Consider the following 19,742-nt stretch of genomic DNA (forward strand, 5'->3'; position numbering starts at 1 on the left):
ATGTTTTTTTTTGTTTCTTTGTTTCTTTTTAATAAGTCCAGCAAACTTTGGTTCTAACTTCTTCTAGTTCAGATCCAAATTATTCTGGACCCACTGAATACAAATATCTGAAAATCATGTCCAGTAAATATAGATTACTGGATCGGAAACAAAATATAATTAAAAAACAATGTTTATTTCATCTTGTTAAGGGCTCATTGCCACAGCAGATGATGACCCTGATAAAGACCTGTGGGTCACAATGCATAACAATAGCTGGTGCTCTGGGTAAAGAAAAAAGGGATTTAACTGAATTTGATCATTAGTCTTATCATTTTTTAATGCACAACATGGTTTTCTGGATGCAAAAAATAAGAAATGTAATTTTTAAAATCCTCCACATAATTTATTATGCACCTGGGAGGATTATTAGCTTTATTAGTAATGTTCCTGAATTGTGACTGTTAATATGGCTTAAAAGGATAAACAATGCTGAGTGGTTAACAATGTTGTTTTTATATCATGAGGGGAAAAATGTAAACCCTAAGATTACACAGGGAATTTTTTTTTAAGATTTCAAGAAAAAATTGGACTGTAGGTGACACCCTGAAGTCATCTTATATGATTTATTCAACTGAAGTGAGACAAAATAAACAGGGAATGTTTATGTCTATGTTAGGTAAACATATATATACGGTTGTCACACATTTTCGTGGACAAAATTTCAAAACTTCTCCATAAACTCAAGGACCCATGTTTAGAAAAAGAAAGTTTTGCCCCACATCCCTGGAGTTTTTCAACCATATCAGGTTCAAATTCTATTGAAACATAAATTCGGTTAGCTGGCATACATGAAGGGAGAGACAAAACATGAGAAGAAAACGGAGAAACATAATACAACATAACGTGGAAGATTATACGCAGAAGAAGACGTGCAACTTGTACTGTTCTTTTTTTAAATTTAATTTAATTTTTTTTTACACACAACAAAATTCCATGAATTTTTCAAAACTTTGCTAACTTTTCCAGGTCTGGAAAATGTGACTGTAGAATTCCATGACTGTTTTGTAGGTTTGTCTGTCTATATAGCCCACGTTTAGTTGTTTGTTTGTTTTTATATGCTTGTGTATTCAAAAGTGCTGTATGTAAAGAAGAAGAAAAGGTTCCGGTAAAATTAATAACATTAACCAGGGCTTACTTCTAATAAGTCTTAAACTGTTCAAGTGAGACAGCATGGACAATGCCAGGGACTTCCCTAAGTGGAATTCAGCCATCATTAATGTAAGTGAATACCCCCCGAGGTTTTCCTAGTCAAATGTTTTCAGTGAAAAAAGGTTTATTGTTGAGTCTAATTTCCAGGTCATCAAAGACTTTGGATTTGTGGTACTTTGGAAACTGTAGTTTAGTCTGTCTATTAACCCAAAGCATCGAAATTTGACAACTTGGGAACTAGATTTATTAATCAAGTCTTTCTCCAGAGTTACATTATGCATCTTACTAAGCAAAATATTTAATGCATAATGTCCCCTTATTTAATGTATAAGGGGATGTAAGAAATAACAATATAAAGATAAAATTTGAAGTTTAAAGTTTTAGTAGCTCAGTTGGTAGAGCGGGTGCCCCATGTACAGAGGCTACGTCCTCTCCACAGCGGCTGCAGGTTTGATTCTGTCCTCGGCTCTTTTATGCATGTCATCCCCGCTCTCTCTCCCCCTTTCACCCTTAAGATGACCTATCTAATAAAGGCAAAAGCCTAAAGATGATCTTTAAAAAAATAAAAATATAAAATAAATAAGTAAAAAAAAAAAAAAAAGATAAAGTTTAAAAAAATTATATTTGCATTAACTTCCTTTATTTGACCTTAAAGAACACACTGGAATTTCATTTCTCATCATCCATACTGCTAATCCTAGATTTAATTTGGTAAGAACATTTTATTGTTTTGAGTTTTTTGGTTTTATGATAAAATTAGTTTTCACAGTCTTGACCACTGCAAAAAAAAAAAAAAAAGAAGTAATGTTTACTTGGATAAAATAAGATTTTTCTCCTCATTCACAAATCAACTCTCTGCATGTATGACTTTTAGAAAAAACAAATCATTTGAAAATAAATAAGAAATTGTATCTTTGTACTGTTGGTGCCTTTGTTTTAAAAGGGCAAGGGAGTTACTACACCATTTGGAAACAGCTCACTGCCAGTAAATGTAATCAAACCTTTCAGGAAAATCAACAGGCAAATTTGTAGCTGAGCGTTGAGAACATGATTCTCAGAAGGCTGTGAAGCAAACAAAACTAAATTCATTTTCAATTTGAATAGACTTCTCAGAAAGAAAAGTAAAAGTATTTTAACTTCCTGGTAACACACACAATGAATATTCTAGCGCTTGTGATACGTTGATTTATTTACATGTATTTTTCTTTAAAAAAGGCTCCAAAATCACAAAATTCATTTTTTCTGAAAACATAAAGTACAAAATTTTGACATGATTAACACTGTTTTGTTACCGCACTGAAATGGACTGTACAGGCAACAAAGACCTTCATAAACGCTGTACACAATGCAAATATAAATGTAAATACGTAAAAAATGTGACACTAACTACATCAGATGTGAGTGGAGACTCTCTGGTGTGAGGGCGTCAGGGTGCAGCTCACAGCCCCATCACAGAGGGAAACACAGCAGCACCTGTTGAACAAAGGAGAGTGCTTTCAATCCACTCAAACTCTGTGTCCCATAATCCCCTTTACTCTAAACTCATTATTACATCATCAACATCAGCCTGCATCTCATTCAATGTTACGTCGTACTTTTTGGGCTACCTTGACCATCTCCTGTGTCCGATTCCGGGACTTTCCAGTCCAGCTGGCGGCCTTTTTCGTAGAGTCCCTTCAGGATCTTCCTCACTTCATCATTGCCCCCTCCGCGACTCAGCTCCAGGTACTTTCTGTAAAGCTGCAGAGCGGTGCGTGCGTCCTCTATGCTGTCGTGAGTTTCCCCCTGGATGTTGAGGTCTGGGAGAAAAGGACAATCAGGAATGACGAGTCATAATGATTCCTAGAGCTGCATCTTAAATGTATTCAGTTCCTGGATTTAAACATGATACATCCTTGCGTGTTTCCAAAGAATATTAATTTGTTTGTGGTAGCACCTGAAGTGTGTGCGTGTGTGTGTGTGTGTGTGTGTGTGTGTGTGTGTGCTTGTATGTTTGTGTTTAATTCTGTGTCCCCTCTCTACATTCTGACGCTCACTGTCACTGCCCCTGATGTTCTGCTGCTCCGTCTGTGCCAAGAGTACGCTCTGCGCTCCGAGAGTGTTGTGCTGTCTATAATCACACAGTATATAAAGTATATATTCCAACAGCGCTTCTAATGAACGGTCCATCTCCAAAAATAAAAAATCAATATGTGGCTGCAGGGGTTTTAGAGGCTTTGAGGCTGTGCTGCAGTCAGCTCTAAAGCTTCCTTCCTTAAAGTGCACTGACGGGTTATGAGGCCACTTGGGGGCAGCAGAAACAAACTGTCAACAAAAAATTTAAATATAATCACGTTTTAGGTTGAGAGCAGATACAGAGGGACATTAGCATTTATTTCATGTTCATTTCCACGTGGTGAATGTAAGCCTGTTTATTCGCGCTCTTCTAGCTCAGTTTTTGGTCTTTACCAACTTCTGAGGGAAATATGCGACTCTTTAGCAGCTTAATTCTGCACTAAATTCACCAGCTGGTCTTTAACGTCGTCTTTTATTTGGAGCTGAGTGCATATTGGGCTTTTAGAGCTTTTTCCTGCAGCCAAAAAAAACGCTGTAAGAGCAGTGAGAGGAAACTAACAGTTAAACTGTGGATCAAACAGCAAAACAAAAAAGATGAAAAATGCTTCAAAGCTCCGTCGAGTTTAAGGACTGCGGTTGTGTGATAATTCTCTGTAGATTTAGGATGGGCAATATAAAAATATTATATTGATATTGTGAAATTCTATTTGATATCTTCTTAAATTTTGGATATCACAATTTATCCTCTATTACAGTCAAACAAATACATTTAGAGAATTTACCAGGCTGCTCTAGCTGTTCTATTATTTTCCTTTACCTGCTTAGCTTATATATCCACATTGCTGATTACTGTTTATCAAAAATTTCATCCCATCATGTAAATATTTTGTGAAAGTGCCAATATAGTTAACTCTATAACATTATCACATTAGCGACATTGAGGTCAAAAATATATTGTGATATTTTCTTTTTCTCTCCATATTGTCCAGCCCTACTGTAGATTTGTCTCTATAAGCAAATCCCTTAAAATTACACATAATCTTGTGATCTGTTGTTAATAGAAAAAAATTGATCATATCTGTCTTTACCTACCCAAAAAATACCAGGCAAGAAACCTCAGAGAAATCATTCTCTTCCGGGGTAAATGGAATAAGTAGACAGTGTCGATGACTTGGTCTTTCAGAACCTAAAAAAACAAAAAAAAAACATATCTATGTCATCTGCATTGCCATTACATATTAATTTTGCACTTCCACACACAGCACAGTTAACATCTACAAAACAAATCTTACTTTAAGTTGTAAAGAAAAAAAAACAAACATACCAGTAAATTAATAACCCGAAAGTCTTTCTGTAAGCCATGACCAACAAAGCGAACTCCGGTGTCGATTAGGAAACGCAGCTTTAAGTACGTGGACTTCAATGTTGTCAGATGCTTTGAAGAAATCTTTGCATCCAAGTCTCCTGGTTTGATGCCAGAATATTGAGTCAAATAGTCGACAACCTGGAAGAACAAACATCCAGAGGTGTGAAGGGTCAAATCTGTGCAGCAGTTTCCAAGAATTAAGTTTAAACAAACAGTATACATCTTAAGGGTTAATGTTTGACTTTGCATCTTTCATGATAACTAATAAAGACTTTTCTGCAAGTCAGCATGAAGTGATCAATCACCGTGATCTGACCACAATAAAAGCTGAGGAAATATATTTCCATATCAGGGACCGAACTGCAAACAAAGGAAAACGCAGTTTAACCTTTCTGTTCAGTCTGCCATGGATGATGTGCTTCTCATTTCAGATCGCATGAACAGATCAAATATTTTCTTCAGTTAATCCTGCATGTGTATGCTTTAATTATAAAACACACACTGAAAGTTATATATGAAAGTTAAACACACTGTTAAATGACAATGACAGCAACGTGATAGAGGTAGTGATGAGAAAAATCATCCCTGTGTTATATTTCAGTAAAATAAATGTAAAAAAAACACACACACAGACACAAGGTAAAAAGATACATACAAAACGGGTTCAGGGTGGATTAGTTTTGCAGTAATTAGTTGCTTAAAATAAATTGAATAATCAGCTGTGTCTTCAGATCTAAACAGATAATATGACTCTTTTCAACGTCAAGATATGAATCATGATTTTTGATTAACAGATGAGAGTAAAACCTTTTGCTTAAATTATCATATATTGAATGAATCAAAATTAAATCGTGCCTGCTGACAGGTGGAGACATGAGGCAACAACAGACACTTCAAACATATACACTCCCAAAGTCCCTAAAGTTCCAAAAAACAGTCACTTGAAGTCCAGTACCCTCACCGTACCCCGGGTAAGCAAAAGACAGAAAAGGAGGCATCAACGAAAAAAAGAACTCCTCTTGGTGAGGCAGGTCAAATCTATGTCCAACCGTGCCCTCAAAAAATGTAGTAAATAAACAGGGAACAAAGTGATAGCAGAACAAAAAATCCTAAACACTGTTCTGTCACAGTTCTAAAGGCAGACCCAGGTGACCTTTACAAAACATAAGTTCATAACGTATTTTTTGCTCTCACCTGCTCCTGAGTCGAGATGTAGTCATCGATGAAAGGCACTCCCTCGTTGGGCCCCTGACCTCTCACACAGGTGATCCTGGCCACAGACATCTGACTGGGCTTGATGGTCGACTTGGTGCCGTCACTGCGAAGCTCTGCCTCTTCCTGCAAACACAGTCATTAGAAACTTTTTATTTAAAGCAGGGGTGCTCAAGCTTTAGATGGCTGTGTGTCATTTTAGGAAGCCAGCATATGACTGACTGGAAAAATACAGTTTTGCGTTGTCCGCCAAAATTGCAAAGTTTGGCTGACAACACTACCATAATGTGACACTCCTCCTAAAGTGAGAGTAGTTGTCTTGCACCCAGCAGCTTTCTACAAGTTGTCATTTCTAAGCTGAAAGACGCTTGTTGGAGAGTAAAGTTTGATGCAGTCGCCCAGTAGTTCATCTTAAATCCAACTGCAACTGAAAACAACACTAATTATACAAGTGTTAGTTCAAGCTAAGCAATCTGATTGGTCGAGAGGCTGATAAACAGTGCAACATCAATGGGACTTTTTACTCTGCATGTATTACTCCGTTTTATAGGTGATCTAAACTGTTAATCAGCAAACATTAATAGTCAGTAGTTATCTGACATAACATTAGATTAAAACAATGTTTGAAGAGCATCATTGCTTAAAAAAAATCCTAAGCAAAATTCCACCTCATGCAAAAGCCCTCAAAAGACCTGCAGCTCAGGCAGAGAGCAGCTGTAACGGCCGGCGTTTGGTATACCGCCGTTCCCTGCGAGTAAACCAGCTGTCACAAATGTTACAAGGATGTGCAGTGAGGCAGCGAGGCACTCATCTGACACCAACCATGGCCTGAAAGCCACCGCCATACACAAACTGTTTGATCCGGGACTCGAGACGACGGAGATCACAGCAGTGAGGGGACATGCTGGAACAACATACAATCTGATCAAACTAACTCATCTACACCACACAGGCCGCCAAAGCAACTGACAGCAACAAACTCTTATTTCACTGTAAACACGGAGATAAATTTACATGAGATGACTCAGCAGCTGCTCTGTGCATAATATGCAGACTGAGTTTCCACAGTTTAGCAAGCAGCGTGCAGGAAATTGGTTATGTGTTTCTAGGCAACAGATGTCAGTTCCAGCAGTTGCAAAACTTTTTGTGTTTACAAAGCTGAAAAAATCATTAAATAAATAAATAAATAAATCCTAATCCGTTGTCACTTATTCCTGTTAACGAATTAATGGCGCTTGTTGAACTGTTATATAAAAGCAATATCACACTCGAGGTTGTGTTGTTGTACTGTATCTAATTATTTATCAAACTGAGTTGAATTATTTTTTTTATAAAAAGAAAACCATGTTTCCAAAATATGGTCAGGATTAAGGGAGACTCCTGATTACTTATCAATGGCTTTGCAGTATCCTGTTTTTTTTATGCACACCCTGTGTGACTGTGTGACAGTGGCATAATAGTCCAGACTGACCTGATTGAGCGTGACAAACTCAGCATCCAGTCCCACCAAGTCACCGGCTTGCGGCATCTCGCTGACCATGAGGGGGATGAACGTGGCGTGACTCTTCCTCTGCTTCCGAGCCAGCGAGGCCTCCGTCAGCAGCACGCTGGCATCTATGGGATTTTTAACTGAGACAAGCAGCAAAGCATGAGCAGGTAAATAACCACAAACCTACAGGTAAAATCTACAAATATAAATTGTACCCTGACACTGATGTAACATGATAACACAAACTGACTAACAGAAGCAGTCGTGGAGCAGCGGTACCAGAGGTTCAGCGGGATAAAATTACTGTTTTTTGTCAGTGGAGTCTGGCTTTAAGGAGATCACAGACAAGCTTCACTCTCAGTTCAGTTCTCCATCGGAAAGGGCTGTCTGTTTGAGAAGTTCTGAGCATACGACTGGATAAATGTGACTTGGCTCACACTGCATGAGTTGTGTGAGAGTTTGTAAATTTGTGTTTTGTTGTAATTTTGCAGGGGTTAAACGTGGACCCATGTGACTTAAGGGTTCAGTGTGTAAGATCTTAGGGGCAAACTACGGTGAGAGTTGCCAATCGCAACCAGTTGAAACTTCTCTGTGTTAAACTTCCTTCAGTGTTTATTGTTCAGGAGCTGAATTATCCGCTGAAGTCTCTTGATCTCCCAAACAATCTTCTGTAGAAACATTTCAGTGTAACATGGTGATCTCTATGAACAAGGATGTGCTTCCTGTGTAGACATAAAAGGCTCATTCTAAAGTAACACGATTCTTATTTCCAGGTGATTATAAACTAACGAAAACATACTTATTATATTTTATTCAGTTTCTGCCAATACATCTCCCTGAATCCTACCCACTGGACCTTTGAATATATCGAGAATTTTCTCCGTTTTTGGATTCTTCATACACCGTGGAAAAACAGAGAAAGTGGAAAAGAGAAAAACAGTTTTTCTCGCATGCCTTGAGTTGTCTTCACAAATTCAATGTAACAAGGTGAGTATATGAAAAACAAATGATCATTTGGGGGATTGAAGTATTCCTCTAATGTCCACAAACTTACTGCGTAGGTCGTATTTGGTGTGGTAGTTCCTCTTGGCGTAATACAGAATGCCTGGCACTTTCCAGCTCACATCAAACTGAGCAGCTTCAGTCTACATGGTGCCCAAAAACACATTTTTACATGACTGCAAAGACGACATTTCATTAGCATGTATTGAATACGGTCACATACTTACTTTGTCAATTGGCTCAATTAAGAAATCATTGAAGAGGTACCACTGCTGATGCGTCACTCCCTAAAACAAACATTTTAAATATCAGTTTTCAAACAGATTTTATCTAAAACATCAGCTACACTTTATCTGAACTTTGCAGAAGTATGTCTCTGAGACTCTACTTTCTAATCGCAGCTCCACTCACCTCTTTCCTTTGATGGTACGTCTCTCCCACTTTGATGTGTGCAACCAAGTTTCCACCAGTGCGTGCATCCAGGATGTGGGGCACCGTGACCACCAAGTCGTAGATAGAAACACCCTCCGTCTCTTCAGCAGCACTTAACTGATTGAGATGTTGCAACGATTCTTTAGTTGCACGTAAAACTTTCACATAAGCCAAAATAAAGAATCAAAATCAGCATTTTAATCTAGAAATCAGTTAAAGATCTTCCTCTCTCACCTCCTCTCCTTCAGACAGGCTGCTGATCTCCAGTCCCTGACTTTTGCTGATGGACATCTTTAGAGTGAGAGGGATCCAAACGTGTCTCAGGTCCTCTGCCCGCGTGTCAAAGGTGAAGCCCTCCATGTTGCATATGTCCTCACCGCTACAAGGATGCACAGTGAAGTAAAAGTGAAGTTTTAAGTGCTGTTGAGACACAGTCAACTAATGACAATGACTTTATTTGAAGAGTTGAAAGGAGTTAGTTGACAGACAAAAAAATAATTCAAAAATAAATTGATTATCTGGTCATTTAAATCAGTTTTTGCCAAACATGATAAATCTAGAATCTTAAAGGAATGCTTCACCCCCAAAATTATCATTTTTATATCAATCACTCTGTGTCGCACTGAATTTGTGAAGAAGTTTGAGCAAAATGCATGTGTCTGAGAAGTACTTTTCAAACGACTGGATAGATGAGACTTGGGTTTGTGTGAGAGTTTGTAAACAGGTGTTTTTATATATTTTTGCTGCTGATCCTGTGACTTCAATTCATCAAGAATTCCTACTTTTTCAGATTCTTCGCTCACCACTGAAGGGGGACCGAAGTATTGCTTCAAATGTAAACATTTCTACATAACTTTAGACAGTTTTTTGCACACAAAAACAGTTTGAAGATGTCTGCTATTATATCCACTATTTACTCTGATGTTTTATAGACTTAACACTTAATTGAATAATCAAAAACATTAACCGATAATGGAAATATTCAATGATGCAATTCTATTCATTTGATATTAAGAAAGGTTCTTACTCCAGACACCACTCTGTGGGCATGGGTGGGGGTTCTTTGGGTTTTGCAGGTTCCATCGCCTCTTTCTGCATGGCCTTATTGAAGGCGTACTGTTAAAAAAAACGAAAAGCAAGCACATATTTCATGTAACTAACTAACAACAGGAAGTCATGAATTAATCTGTATTTAAGAGCATCTTGCATGGAAATAAAAACAAACTCATCTGTTTACCTCAGCCTGGACCTTCCAGAATTCAGCCTCTTTAGCGCTGTTCACCTCACAGTTGATGACCAGAACATCTGGAAGACATCGAATGTTGCGTGTCTGCACCTAAAGTGGCACACAAATACGTTCGGGTAGGTTGGAATCAAGACTACAAATGCGTCTGTCAATATGAGCTGCTGAGTGTGAGCTGAAACTCACTGTGGGTTGATACTTCTCACAGTTTTCACACCACGCCTGAGTGCTCTGCTCCAGACAGATGCTTTTCTTCAAGATCTCAGCAAAGTCGTATTCCTTAATTATTTTTTCTGACAAGAAATTGAATGAAATTGGGATATTATTAATAAATACAAAACAGTTTCACTTCTTTTATCTGCCCGGGTTATTCATACATTAGTCTCTCACAACAGTGTGGACACCAAACTCACCCTGGGAGTTCTGCTCGGGGTAATGCATGGTGAAGAGCAGTGTGAGGGAGGAGCGGACCGTCTCCTTGCCACAGCGACACAAACTGCTGTTCTCGACTTCAGTTCCAAACAGTTTACCGATGGCGGACTCACCAGAGGAACCCAAGGAACTGTATCAAACGTATCATTAATAAAACACAAAAAAATGAGTGGTATATGCATCTTAGTAGCATATACGAAAAACTCACTAGAAGTAAAGATGAAATAATTATTGACAACCTTTCTCATCCACCACGCAGTGAATTTGAACTTCAACCCTCAAGGAAGCGTTAGAGACAAGAAAACTTTTGTCCCATGTGCTGTTGAGATGATAAATTATACAGGGACTTGTACCCGGGGTACTGGGTGGTACTCCTGAGACTTTGCTGCAGGTTTTTGCATGGTATGATAATTTTACATGCATATCATTTTACTGTAAATTATATTTGCTTGATGAGTATCACTGAGACCTACTTTTATACTTTTTAACTAGAATGTATTGTTGTCGTTTTTAGTTTATGTTTGGTTTTTTTACTACCAATAATAAAAATACATTTTATTTATAAAGCACTTTTAAAATTTTAAAGGAACCCAAAGACTGTGCTTAAGTAAAAAAGCAACATAAACATAATAACATAACACACATGGTGACACTAAAGGCAAATTCTCACATTTGTGGACATTGTTTTCGCAATTCATAATCTTCTTCATATCGTCCCTGAATTTCTTTCTGCAAAACATTCGTGCCTCCAGACTCTGGAGACTGATGAGCATGTCAAACGCTTTTTTATTTCTGTGGGCTGCTCTGACCTGCTGCTGGCTCCCCTGTAGGCCTGCGGGCCCTCCTGCTCCTGTGTCTCCTGGTGCAGCTGGGTGAGGATGAAGCGGTTCCAGCTCTGGATTAACCGACCCAGTCTGGCCTTCCCTGTTTGCTCGTCTGAGTCTGCGAGGATCAGACCGAGTGCTGAGGCTTCAGGGATGGTACGAAATGCTCGGAGGAAGTTACTGGCCTTGAGAAGAGGATAAAGAAGAGATGTGCAGTGGCAAGACAGTGTGTGGCCGTTTGTTATTCAAAGAAACAAGAAGAAAAAGCTACCTGACATGGATCTCCGCGTGACAAATCCAACATGTGGAAGAGGAAGCCGAGCTCACAGGCCAAGCAAAACTCCTTCTGGCACAAATGATTCTGGACTAGACACCGAATTGGCTCCAAGAAATATAAAACCTACCATGTCAAGACAGAAACAGGAGAACAATTTTGTATGGGTCACAGAAATCAAAGCTTTTTTTATAATCTCTGAAACTAAATTTCACCACGAACTTCTTTGTTTTCTTACCTGGATCATGCAGTTGCAGTAGGCATTGGGGATGTGAGGCTCCAGGCCAGCAAACAAAGTTCTGTTGTAATGTTTGAAGTCGAAGTCCTCGAGTCCAAGTTTAGAGTATTTAATTGTGACCTGATGCAGCACAAAGACCAAAATTTATTTTCATACACAACAAAAAATATTAAGAGATTTTGAAAAGAATACTAAAATAATTCAAACCTTTCTGTACTTTTTGGGCACCATGTAGAGGTGAGGCTCCTCATCACGTCCAATTGGTGATTCAGGGACCTGATTGTAATTATCATAATCGAGCTCCACATCTTTAACTTTGTAAGGAACCTGAAAGCAACACAGAAAACAGACTGAGATCACTGAAATGTATGTTTGAACATGACACTGAACACAGCAAAAATATTTGTTTTCTAAATCTGAGTACAGAGAAAATAACACAGTACTAAGACTGCAAACAAAATATGTTTTTTTGTTTGTGGGTTTAACTACTGTGGATGTTTTTGACATGCCTGATTTCGAGGGCGGGTACGAGGATTTGCTGCGTAACCGATGAAGCCAACAGTTTTCATAGTGCGCAGGATTTCGGGGTCCACAGGAGGAGCTCGTCTGTTGGAAAGAACAGTGGTAGAAGTTGAAGGTAAACTGTGCAGGATTTCTTCGCCTCTGTACATAGTATCGCCTACTACTATTTGGCTTTTCCCCTCGCTGTATTTGCATTTGCAGTTTCTCACTATGACAAAATATTTTCATTGTGCGCAGTGAGAATATGAATCCCAGTTTGATGTTTTGGTTTCATTATGTGAAGTCACAGCTTCAGTTAAAAGATAAAGCTGCTGATATTTCTGCTCCTGGTGACAAATGCCATGTAAGCATGACCAACACCAACAATGCTTTCATTTGTCTGTCAATACTTTCCCACTTCCCTATTTGTCTGTGGCACTCAGTCTCGAGCCCACTGCTTCCTGCTGAAGATGTAAATCTTTGAAAGCCGGTCACAAATATATCGTTTCATTTTTAATAAAGGCTAATTAATTTCCTAATACAGCTGGGAGTAAATTGTGCATTTGCTGGGTAAAAAAAATCAGTAGCAGAGTTGTTATACTGCTGAGTATTTCCAGCAGCAGCAGGATGGTGTTTGCAGGGTTGACTCAAAATAAACTGCAGCGTCTGTGTTCATCAAACTGAAGACACATGTCAAACAGTGCAACGTTGAAAAGATGAGAAAATAAAGTCAATAATGCCTAACCAACAGTCTAACAACGGAGGAGCACTGATTATCAAACTTTAAAAAAAAACTTCAACAGTTCAGAGGTATAGGTGATTCTGCATGAAGTAAACGCCAAACGACTTGTCCTAATTAGCAGTTTTAGAAGTAGATATAAAATAAAGCTATAAAGATGCACTGTATACTAAGAATATGCATTTATCAACTAACTGAATCATTCCACAACTGCAGACTTTCTGCATTATAGAAGCACAACTGTCAAGACCGAAGACATCACTTCGGCGCTCTCCAAGTTGTGCATGTATGAGAGAGTGAGACACACAAAGTCCAGCACACACACACACACTGATTCACACACAAGAATACATGTGTATGATATACTGCATATAGTGTATATACACTTCAGATATATCAATCTTAATATTTTGTTAATGTTCATATAACTATTATTATGTACTGTCAAAGTATTTGGAAAAAAATTGTATTTTGGTACTTTGACAACATTGTTTTTAAACTTTCATGCCAATAAAGCCTTTTGAATTCAACCGAACTGATTTGAGAGAGACAGGGAGAGGGGAACAGAAGGTGGAAGTTGGATTTTTTCACGCAATATTTCCGTAGTTTAGTAATAACTTACTTGGAACGTTGCTTTGTCACCTTTTGACCTGTCCAAACCTGTGATTTTTCCTAGCTTGAATCATCAACTATTAGATGTCATAGTTCCCATTAACATAACTGACATCAAAGTGTTAGTTTAGTTTTTATTTCAAAAGTCCTTAATATTTTGTAAAATATTGAAAATAATTAATAAAAAATACTATAAAATAAAAATAATAATTATATATTATATTTAAATTATTTAAAAATATTACGGTTAATGTAAATCCTATAATATTACATAACAGTAGAACTGAAGAAAACACAAGAACAAATATTTTAAGCAAAAATGTCTGTGCTAATATGCACTTAAGATGAAACATTTACATTTTGAAAAAAATACATTTTCATTGAGAGGAAAGGTAAATGTTTTCTACCTGACATGTCAACCCTTTAATGACCATTTCAATAAAATAAACCCATAACTGATTCTTGATAACACTGTAATAACTGTAATGACATCCTACTTTTATTTATTTTTTTTCTTTTACTTTTATTCTTAATTTATTTTCTTTCATTATTTTTATTTATCTTTTATTCGTTTATTTATTTTTGCTTGTTTGCCTGGTGGTTCTTTTACTGAATATGTATATATATATATATAGTGTAAATGCTCATTGTGTTTAAGAATGTGCACGTATATTTGTTCAGAGGGAAATTTTGTATTTGTATTTTGAAAAAAAAAACCCAATCAACAGAAGTGCAAAAAAGGAACAAATCCCAAATAAGGAAACACTGGTGAATATCAGAATCTTAGGAAAAAAAATTCTTCTTAAAAGCCACGCAGTTTTTCACTGAGAACTGCTGGTAAATGAGGCCAGATCATATCTGGATATACGGACAATTCCTGTCATTGTTGCTTGAAATGAAGTATTTCCATTAGTACTGTGTTACCTGGGGCTGGGTGTAGCCAGTGCAGTGGGCCAGTCCGACAGCAGCTGCTCTGTGCTGGTCAGCGGCATGGGGATGAGCGAGAGGGGCAGCAGGTCATGGTTCCAGTCTAGCTGAGGCAGCGTGTCCACAAGACAAGGCAGCGCAAACTCCGTCTCCCGGGAGTAGTCGTTAAATGAAACCTCTGGAGCGTCAGACCACAGGTGCACACATCCCCCCGAGTCCCCGAAGGCCAAGGCTTGTTTGCTGGACGATACGTCAAAGCTCATGAGCAGCTGGCCCACAGTGTTGACGTGAAAAATGTCCGCCACATTGGCGAGTCCAGTAGGCTCACAGAACTGGCACTGACCTGGATGCAGAAACAGGAAGTGGAACGTTATTCCCAGGCTACATGAAGCAGTATTCAAGAAGCACCTTCACTTAATGATCTAAGTGACTAAGGTGGTCACGGTTACTATATCGTCGTTATCGGGCGCAAACCTCCACGTTTCATTATTTTCTTTTTTTTTTCATAAATTAATTCTATTGGTCCCCGTCTATGTCTATCAGTGGGTTTCAAAAAGCTTGTGACAAAACCTCCAATCTCCAATGGATCACTTTAACAACATAGTGTTATTTTGTAATTCCTGAAAAATAGCAATTTCGGATATAGGAGGTTTGCGCCTGACAACAGCAATATACTGATGCATGTGAGCTAGAAAACAATTAAAAAACACCACTATTTCAGCAACACTTTCACTGTAGACACTTTGATATTTCAAAAATCTTACAAATCTTGATGTTGACCAAACTCAATAATGTCTGTCTACAAAAACACTGCAGCATGACGCTCCACTCCCCCGGCTGATACCTGTCTGTGAGATGATCGCCAGGCGTGACGTGTAGGTCGGAATGAAGCGCAAGAAGAGGGGGTCCACGTGCACCTGAAGTGGCGTTACAGCTCGCATCATACGGAGGTCGTACACCATGAGGAAACGGTCGCATGCCAACCCATTCAGTCCTCGGCTGGAGAACCCGCACGCAGCCAGAAGGTTTCCATGAACGTCAAAATCAGAGAGGCTGCCGGAAAACGCATCGAACTCGTGCTCCGTCTTGAAGCTACGCAGGTCCCGAAGAGTTATCTGTGTTTAAACAGAGAGTGAATGTGAGTGTTGTGTAAACCAGAAAAAAAACAGGCCAGAAAAGATTTGATTAAGTCCTTCTTACCTTGCCAGAAGTGTGCCCACAGAAGAAGAAACGGCCGGTTTGACGCATTATTGCCACTCCAGGTACCTCAACAGTGAACTAAAAGTGCACACGACAAGAAAGCAAACAGTCAATCATTTGCTTTTGAGTAAGTTATTCTTATGCCCAATCCAAAATCTTATCAAAATGTATTTATAAAGCACAGTTAAAAACAACCTCCGACCAAAGGGCTTTACAATTCCAAAAAAATTCAAAAACTGTAAAAACAACACAAGACAACACAGATGATAACAAAAATAACAGCAATAATAATAAAAATAGGAATAAGAATAATAAGAATGAAAATGAATGATGCAGGGAAAAACAGAGTCCATATTAACGATACAGTAGACAAAGACCAGTTTAGAAGACTAAAGGACAATAATATAAATATTAGCAACACTTGTTGTGAATTAAAAGCCAGACAATAAAAATCTGTTTTAAGATGGGATTTAAACACAAAATCAGTGCAGGGGCCAACTTTACACGTGGTGGCAACTTGTTCTAAAGTTTGAGGGCTACAAATGAAAAAGCACAGCCGCCCCTGAGCTTAAACCTGGATCTTGGGACAACAAGGAGAAACTGATCAGCCGACCTTAATTACCTTTGGCGGGATATATGGTTTTAAAAGGTCGGAGGCTGGAGTTAGCACATTAAATGATTTGCAGGTAAATAATAAAATCTTAAAATCAATCCTAAAACCCACAGGGAGTCAGTGAAGAGAGGCCAGCATGGGAAAATGTGCCACTTCTACTATTAATACAGTCATTATTGTACTTATTGTTATTGCAGTGCCTCTCTCTCTCTCTCTCTCTCTCTCTTTCTTTCTCTCTATGTATCATTTTGCCATATTGATTGTTGTCATTTTATTATGTTGATCTGTTCTGCACTTACACCAGGTTGTTAAAGGTTGTTTTTTAAGTTGGGGGTCCTTATCCACTGAGGGTCCAGGGAAAGAGGGATGGTGTTTACTGTAAAGCCTTCTTAGGTGAATTATGATTTGTGATAATGGGCTTTATAAATGGAACTGACTCGACTTGACTCTCGCCTGAGCGTTAAAATACGAGCTGACAAATTTCGTAATATAGATAGATAGATAGATAGATATACTTTATTCATCTCAAAACTGAGAAATTGTGGTCCTGTGCTGCATACAGAGATAGTTGTGGATGTTGATAATCTCTCACCTTTTGAGTTTCTTGAACAGTATTCAAGTCAAGTTCAACCGCATAGTTTTGTAATCCGCCCATGAGTAAAGTGTTGTTATCAGTCATGAGGAGACTGTGCATATCTGCTCCTTCCTCCATCCTGGAATGCACACACACATAATCAGTGATTATCAATTAAGTCTGTAAGAGAATAAATCATCTTACAGCTGCAGTTTATCTACAATCAATCTCAGCAAAAGGACATTTTTCTCAATTAATAATATGTGACACTTACGGGTAATCAAACATAACAAGGCCCCCTCGAGTGTGGCATTTGAGGTTACACTTGGACAGGAACAGGACGCCTGTTTCCAAACTCTGAATGTGTCGGATGTCATCTGATGCATGCGCTTGGAAAGAAGAGTGACGGACCATTGTAGGGCCGAAGAACGAGGTTACGTGACCCTAAAGAGAATAATAAAAGTAATTAAGTATTTTTGTTAATCTTGAAGCAACCTGCATGTTTCAGAATAAATCTAAACTACATCATACTCCAGGCTCTTACTCTGTGGTTTCCCATCCAGAGCATTTCCTCCTGCAGGTCAAAATGTGTTGCAGTGACAGGGATGCCAACTTCTGAAACTGCACTGTGTAGCTCTGAAAACATCCCCTCCATGAGGTGCACAGGCTCAGGGACTGTCACGGCCAGCCCCTCTGGGTCCAGTTCTACTCCCTGCAGTAAGCTGGGGTTCATGTGGGGGTCCATGGAGGGCTCCATCCCTGCCTCCAGGGTCCCGTGAAGGCTGGGTGGGTACTCACCCATCCCAGCGTCGAGACCATCAAAGTTCATCATGAGTACAGTAAAATCAACCTGCAGAGAAATCACAACTCCTGTAAATTAGTAACGCCATAATGACATGAGCTAAAAATTATATCGCGATACTTTTAGGCTAAATCCCGGTACATGATACATACCTCGTTTAAGGGTCGATCGATATTGGTTTTTCAGAGCTACTACTAATACGGATTATTAGTAGTTAAAGACCAATAATAAATATTTAGACCCAATATGCATTTACAATAAAAGAAAATAGAATTTGATTTATAACAAACTCCAACACAAAACTTTGCTTAAATGCCTTTAGCAAATGTTTCATCAAAACTGAAACGTTCAACATCATATACAGCATGTTCCCTGCAACTTTTTTAATGAACTCAAATGAAAAAAAGAACAAATAAAACCAGCTCCCTGAAGTTTTGCAAAGCAAAACTTCCTCCCATGCTGCACGTTTCAATTTATAATTTTATCTACAATCATTAAAATAAAATGTTGATACAAATAACTCAGCAAAATGCCAAAAATAGCTGTAATGCAACCATTAGCACCAAGAAATACGCTGTTTATTCAATATCCAATAACTAAGACGATTTATAGTCTCATACGTCTATACGTTATATCTTTATATTGCCCAGCTATTTAATTTCTTATTTTAGTATGTTTTAATAAACCCAATTCAAGTATGTTTTCAGGGTAACTTCAATGTTAGCTTTGGCTTGAAGCTAGCCCCGGAAGCTAACCCTACGGCTAACATTAAAACTAACACTTAACTCTATGCATTACCTTCCAAAAGTTAAAGTTACAGATATGTGCACAAAAAGACACTAAGCTCAATTTATTCACTCACAAAAGTAGCAGCTCACATTTGTATTTATTCAGCTAAAGCTAGTTTGCGATAGCAGTTAGCTCATTTAGCTAATGTTAGCATGAACCACACAGGCAATGTTTAAACTGCACTCACTAAACTTTCTGTCCGTATTTACACCCCAAAATATCAGTATTATTGTAGAGCATGCGTTATAAAAAATATATACTGACATGTCAGTATAACCGACCTCTTCTTATGATACGTTTTCCTGCAGAGTCCATGCTCGCTTCATTCACAACAAAAACACACATTAAAAACAAAACACTTCCGGAGCAAACAGGGTGCGTTCAAGAACTCCTGTGTTTTTTGTTAGTGTTGCTTAACTAGGTATATTTACTTAAGTGCAGTAATAAAGTACACTTTTGTGGTAATTTAGTAATTCAATTTTAATAATAATCTATAATTCTACTGCTAAATTTTAGAGGAAAATATTTTGCAGGCTACATTTAACATGTGACACACTGTATAGCATATACTGTATATATTCTTATTGCTATGTACCTTGTTCGTTGTTGTAGCTTTGCACACATTTTCATATTTTTATATTTTTAACTTACATACTAATTTTAGTCATTAATATTCAGTATAAGGCACTGTTTTATATTTTATACATTATCCATATCATAATTAAAATATTCACAGATTAGTGCAAATTGTCTATTACTGTATTTCTTGCGGTTATATTTTTACACACTTACATACTCAGCATATTTACATACCTTTACTTTTATTTGTTTAATAATTTATATACTGTGCTGATTGCTTACTCTTACTGTATTTCTGTTTTTATATACTTGTGCTGGTACTTATTTCTACTTGCTATAATTCTCTAAGATGGTGTCAGAACAACTTCAACGAATCAAAATTTCTACCCCGGGTATCAGAAAAACTTTTTGGATTCTGGCTCTGATTTTCATTTTTACTCCAGTACATTTATCTGACAAATTTAATTGCTGATTGATTTTCAGGTCAAGATTTTATAAGTAAAACATTTGATCAGTTTTTAAAATATACACTGCTATATATCTAAGTAACCAGCGAAATCTAAAGCTGACACCATTTAAGCTCTGCTCATAAATGAATAAGTAATCTTCCAGTATTACGTAGTGTAAATGATTGATGTAACACTCTGA

The 19,742-nt window shown here is 37.9% G+C and overlaps 1 protein-coding gene across 3 annotated transcripts; it reads right to left on the bottom strand.

The window, feature by feature from the left end:
• Positions 1 to 1,797: 1,797 nt before the first annotated feature.
• pan2 (poly(A) specific ribonuclease subunit PAN2) lies at positions 1,798 to 18,872 on the bottom strand. Of its 3 annotated transcripts, none has more exons than XM_042492045.1 (26): positions 18,797 to 18,872; positions 17,469 to 17,774; positions 17,199 to 17,368; positions 16,943 to 17,063; positions 15,738 to 15,815; positions 15,382 to 15,652; positions 14,535 to 14,880; positions 12,268 to 12,364; positions 11,966 to 12,085; positions 11,759 to 11,878; positions 11,518 to 11,646; positions 11,232 to 11,431; positions 10,404 to 10,552; positions 10,177 to 10,283; positions 9,985 to 10,083; positions 9,775 to 9,863; positions 8,982 to 9,126; positions 8,727 to 8,864; positions 8,543 to 8,602; positions 8,368 to 8,458; positions 7,296 to 7,453; positions 5,807 to 5,950; positions 4,571 to 4,750; positions 4,339 to 4,432; positions 2,787 to 2,990; positions 1,798 to 2,664 (listed from the first exon to the last, which is right to left on the bottom strand). In XM_042492045.1, the coding sequence occupies exons 2-26, from the start codon at positions 17,754 to 17,756 to the stop codon at positions 2,630 to 2,632; spliced, it is 3,633 nt and encodes a 1,210-aa protein (XP_042347979.1). In that variant the 5' UTR covers positions 17,757 to 17,774; positions 18,797 to 18,872; the 3' UTR covers positions 1,798 to 2,629. The 3 variants fall into 3 exon arrangements, with proteins under 3 accessions (XP_042347979.1, XP_042347980.1, XP_042347981.1); XM_042492046.1 differs by having other exon boundaries at positions 18,780 to 18,872; XM_042492047.1 differs by having other exon boundaries at positions 1,799 to 2,664; positions 2,799 to 2,990.
• Positions 18,873 to 19,742: the final 870 nt, after the last annotated feature.

Source organism: Plectropomus leopardus, chromosome 8, assembly GCF_008729295.1.
Source record: "Plectropomus leopardus isolate mb chromosome 8, YSFRI_Pleo_2.0, whole genome shotgun sequence".
Lineage (NCBI taxonomy): Eukaryota > Metazoa > Chordata > Actinopteri > Perciformes > Serranidae > Plectropomus > Plectropomus leopardus.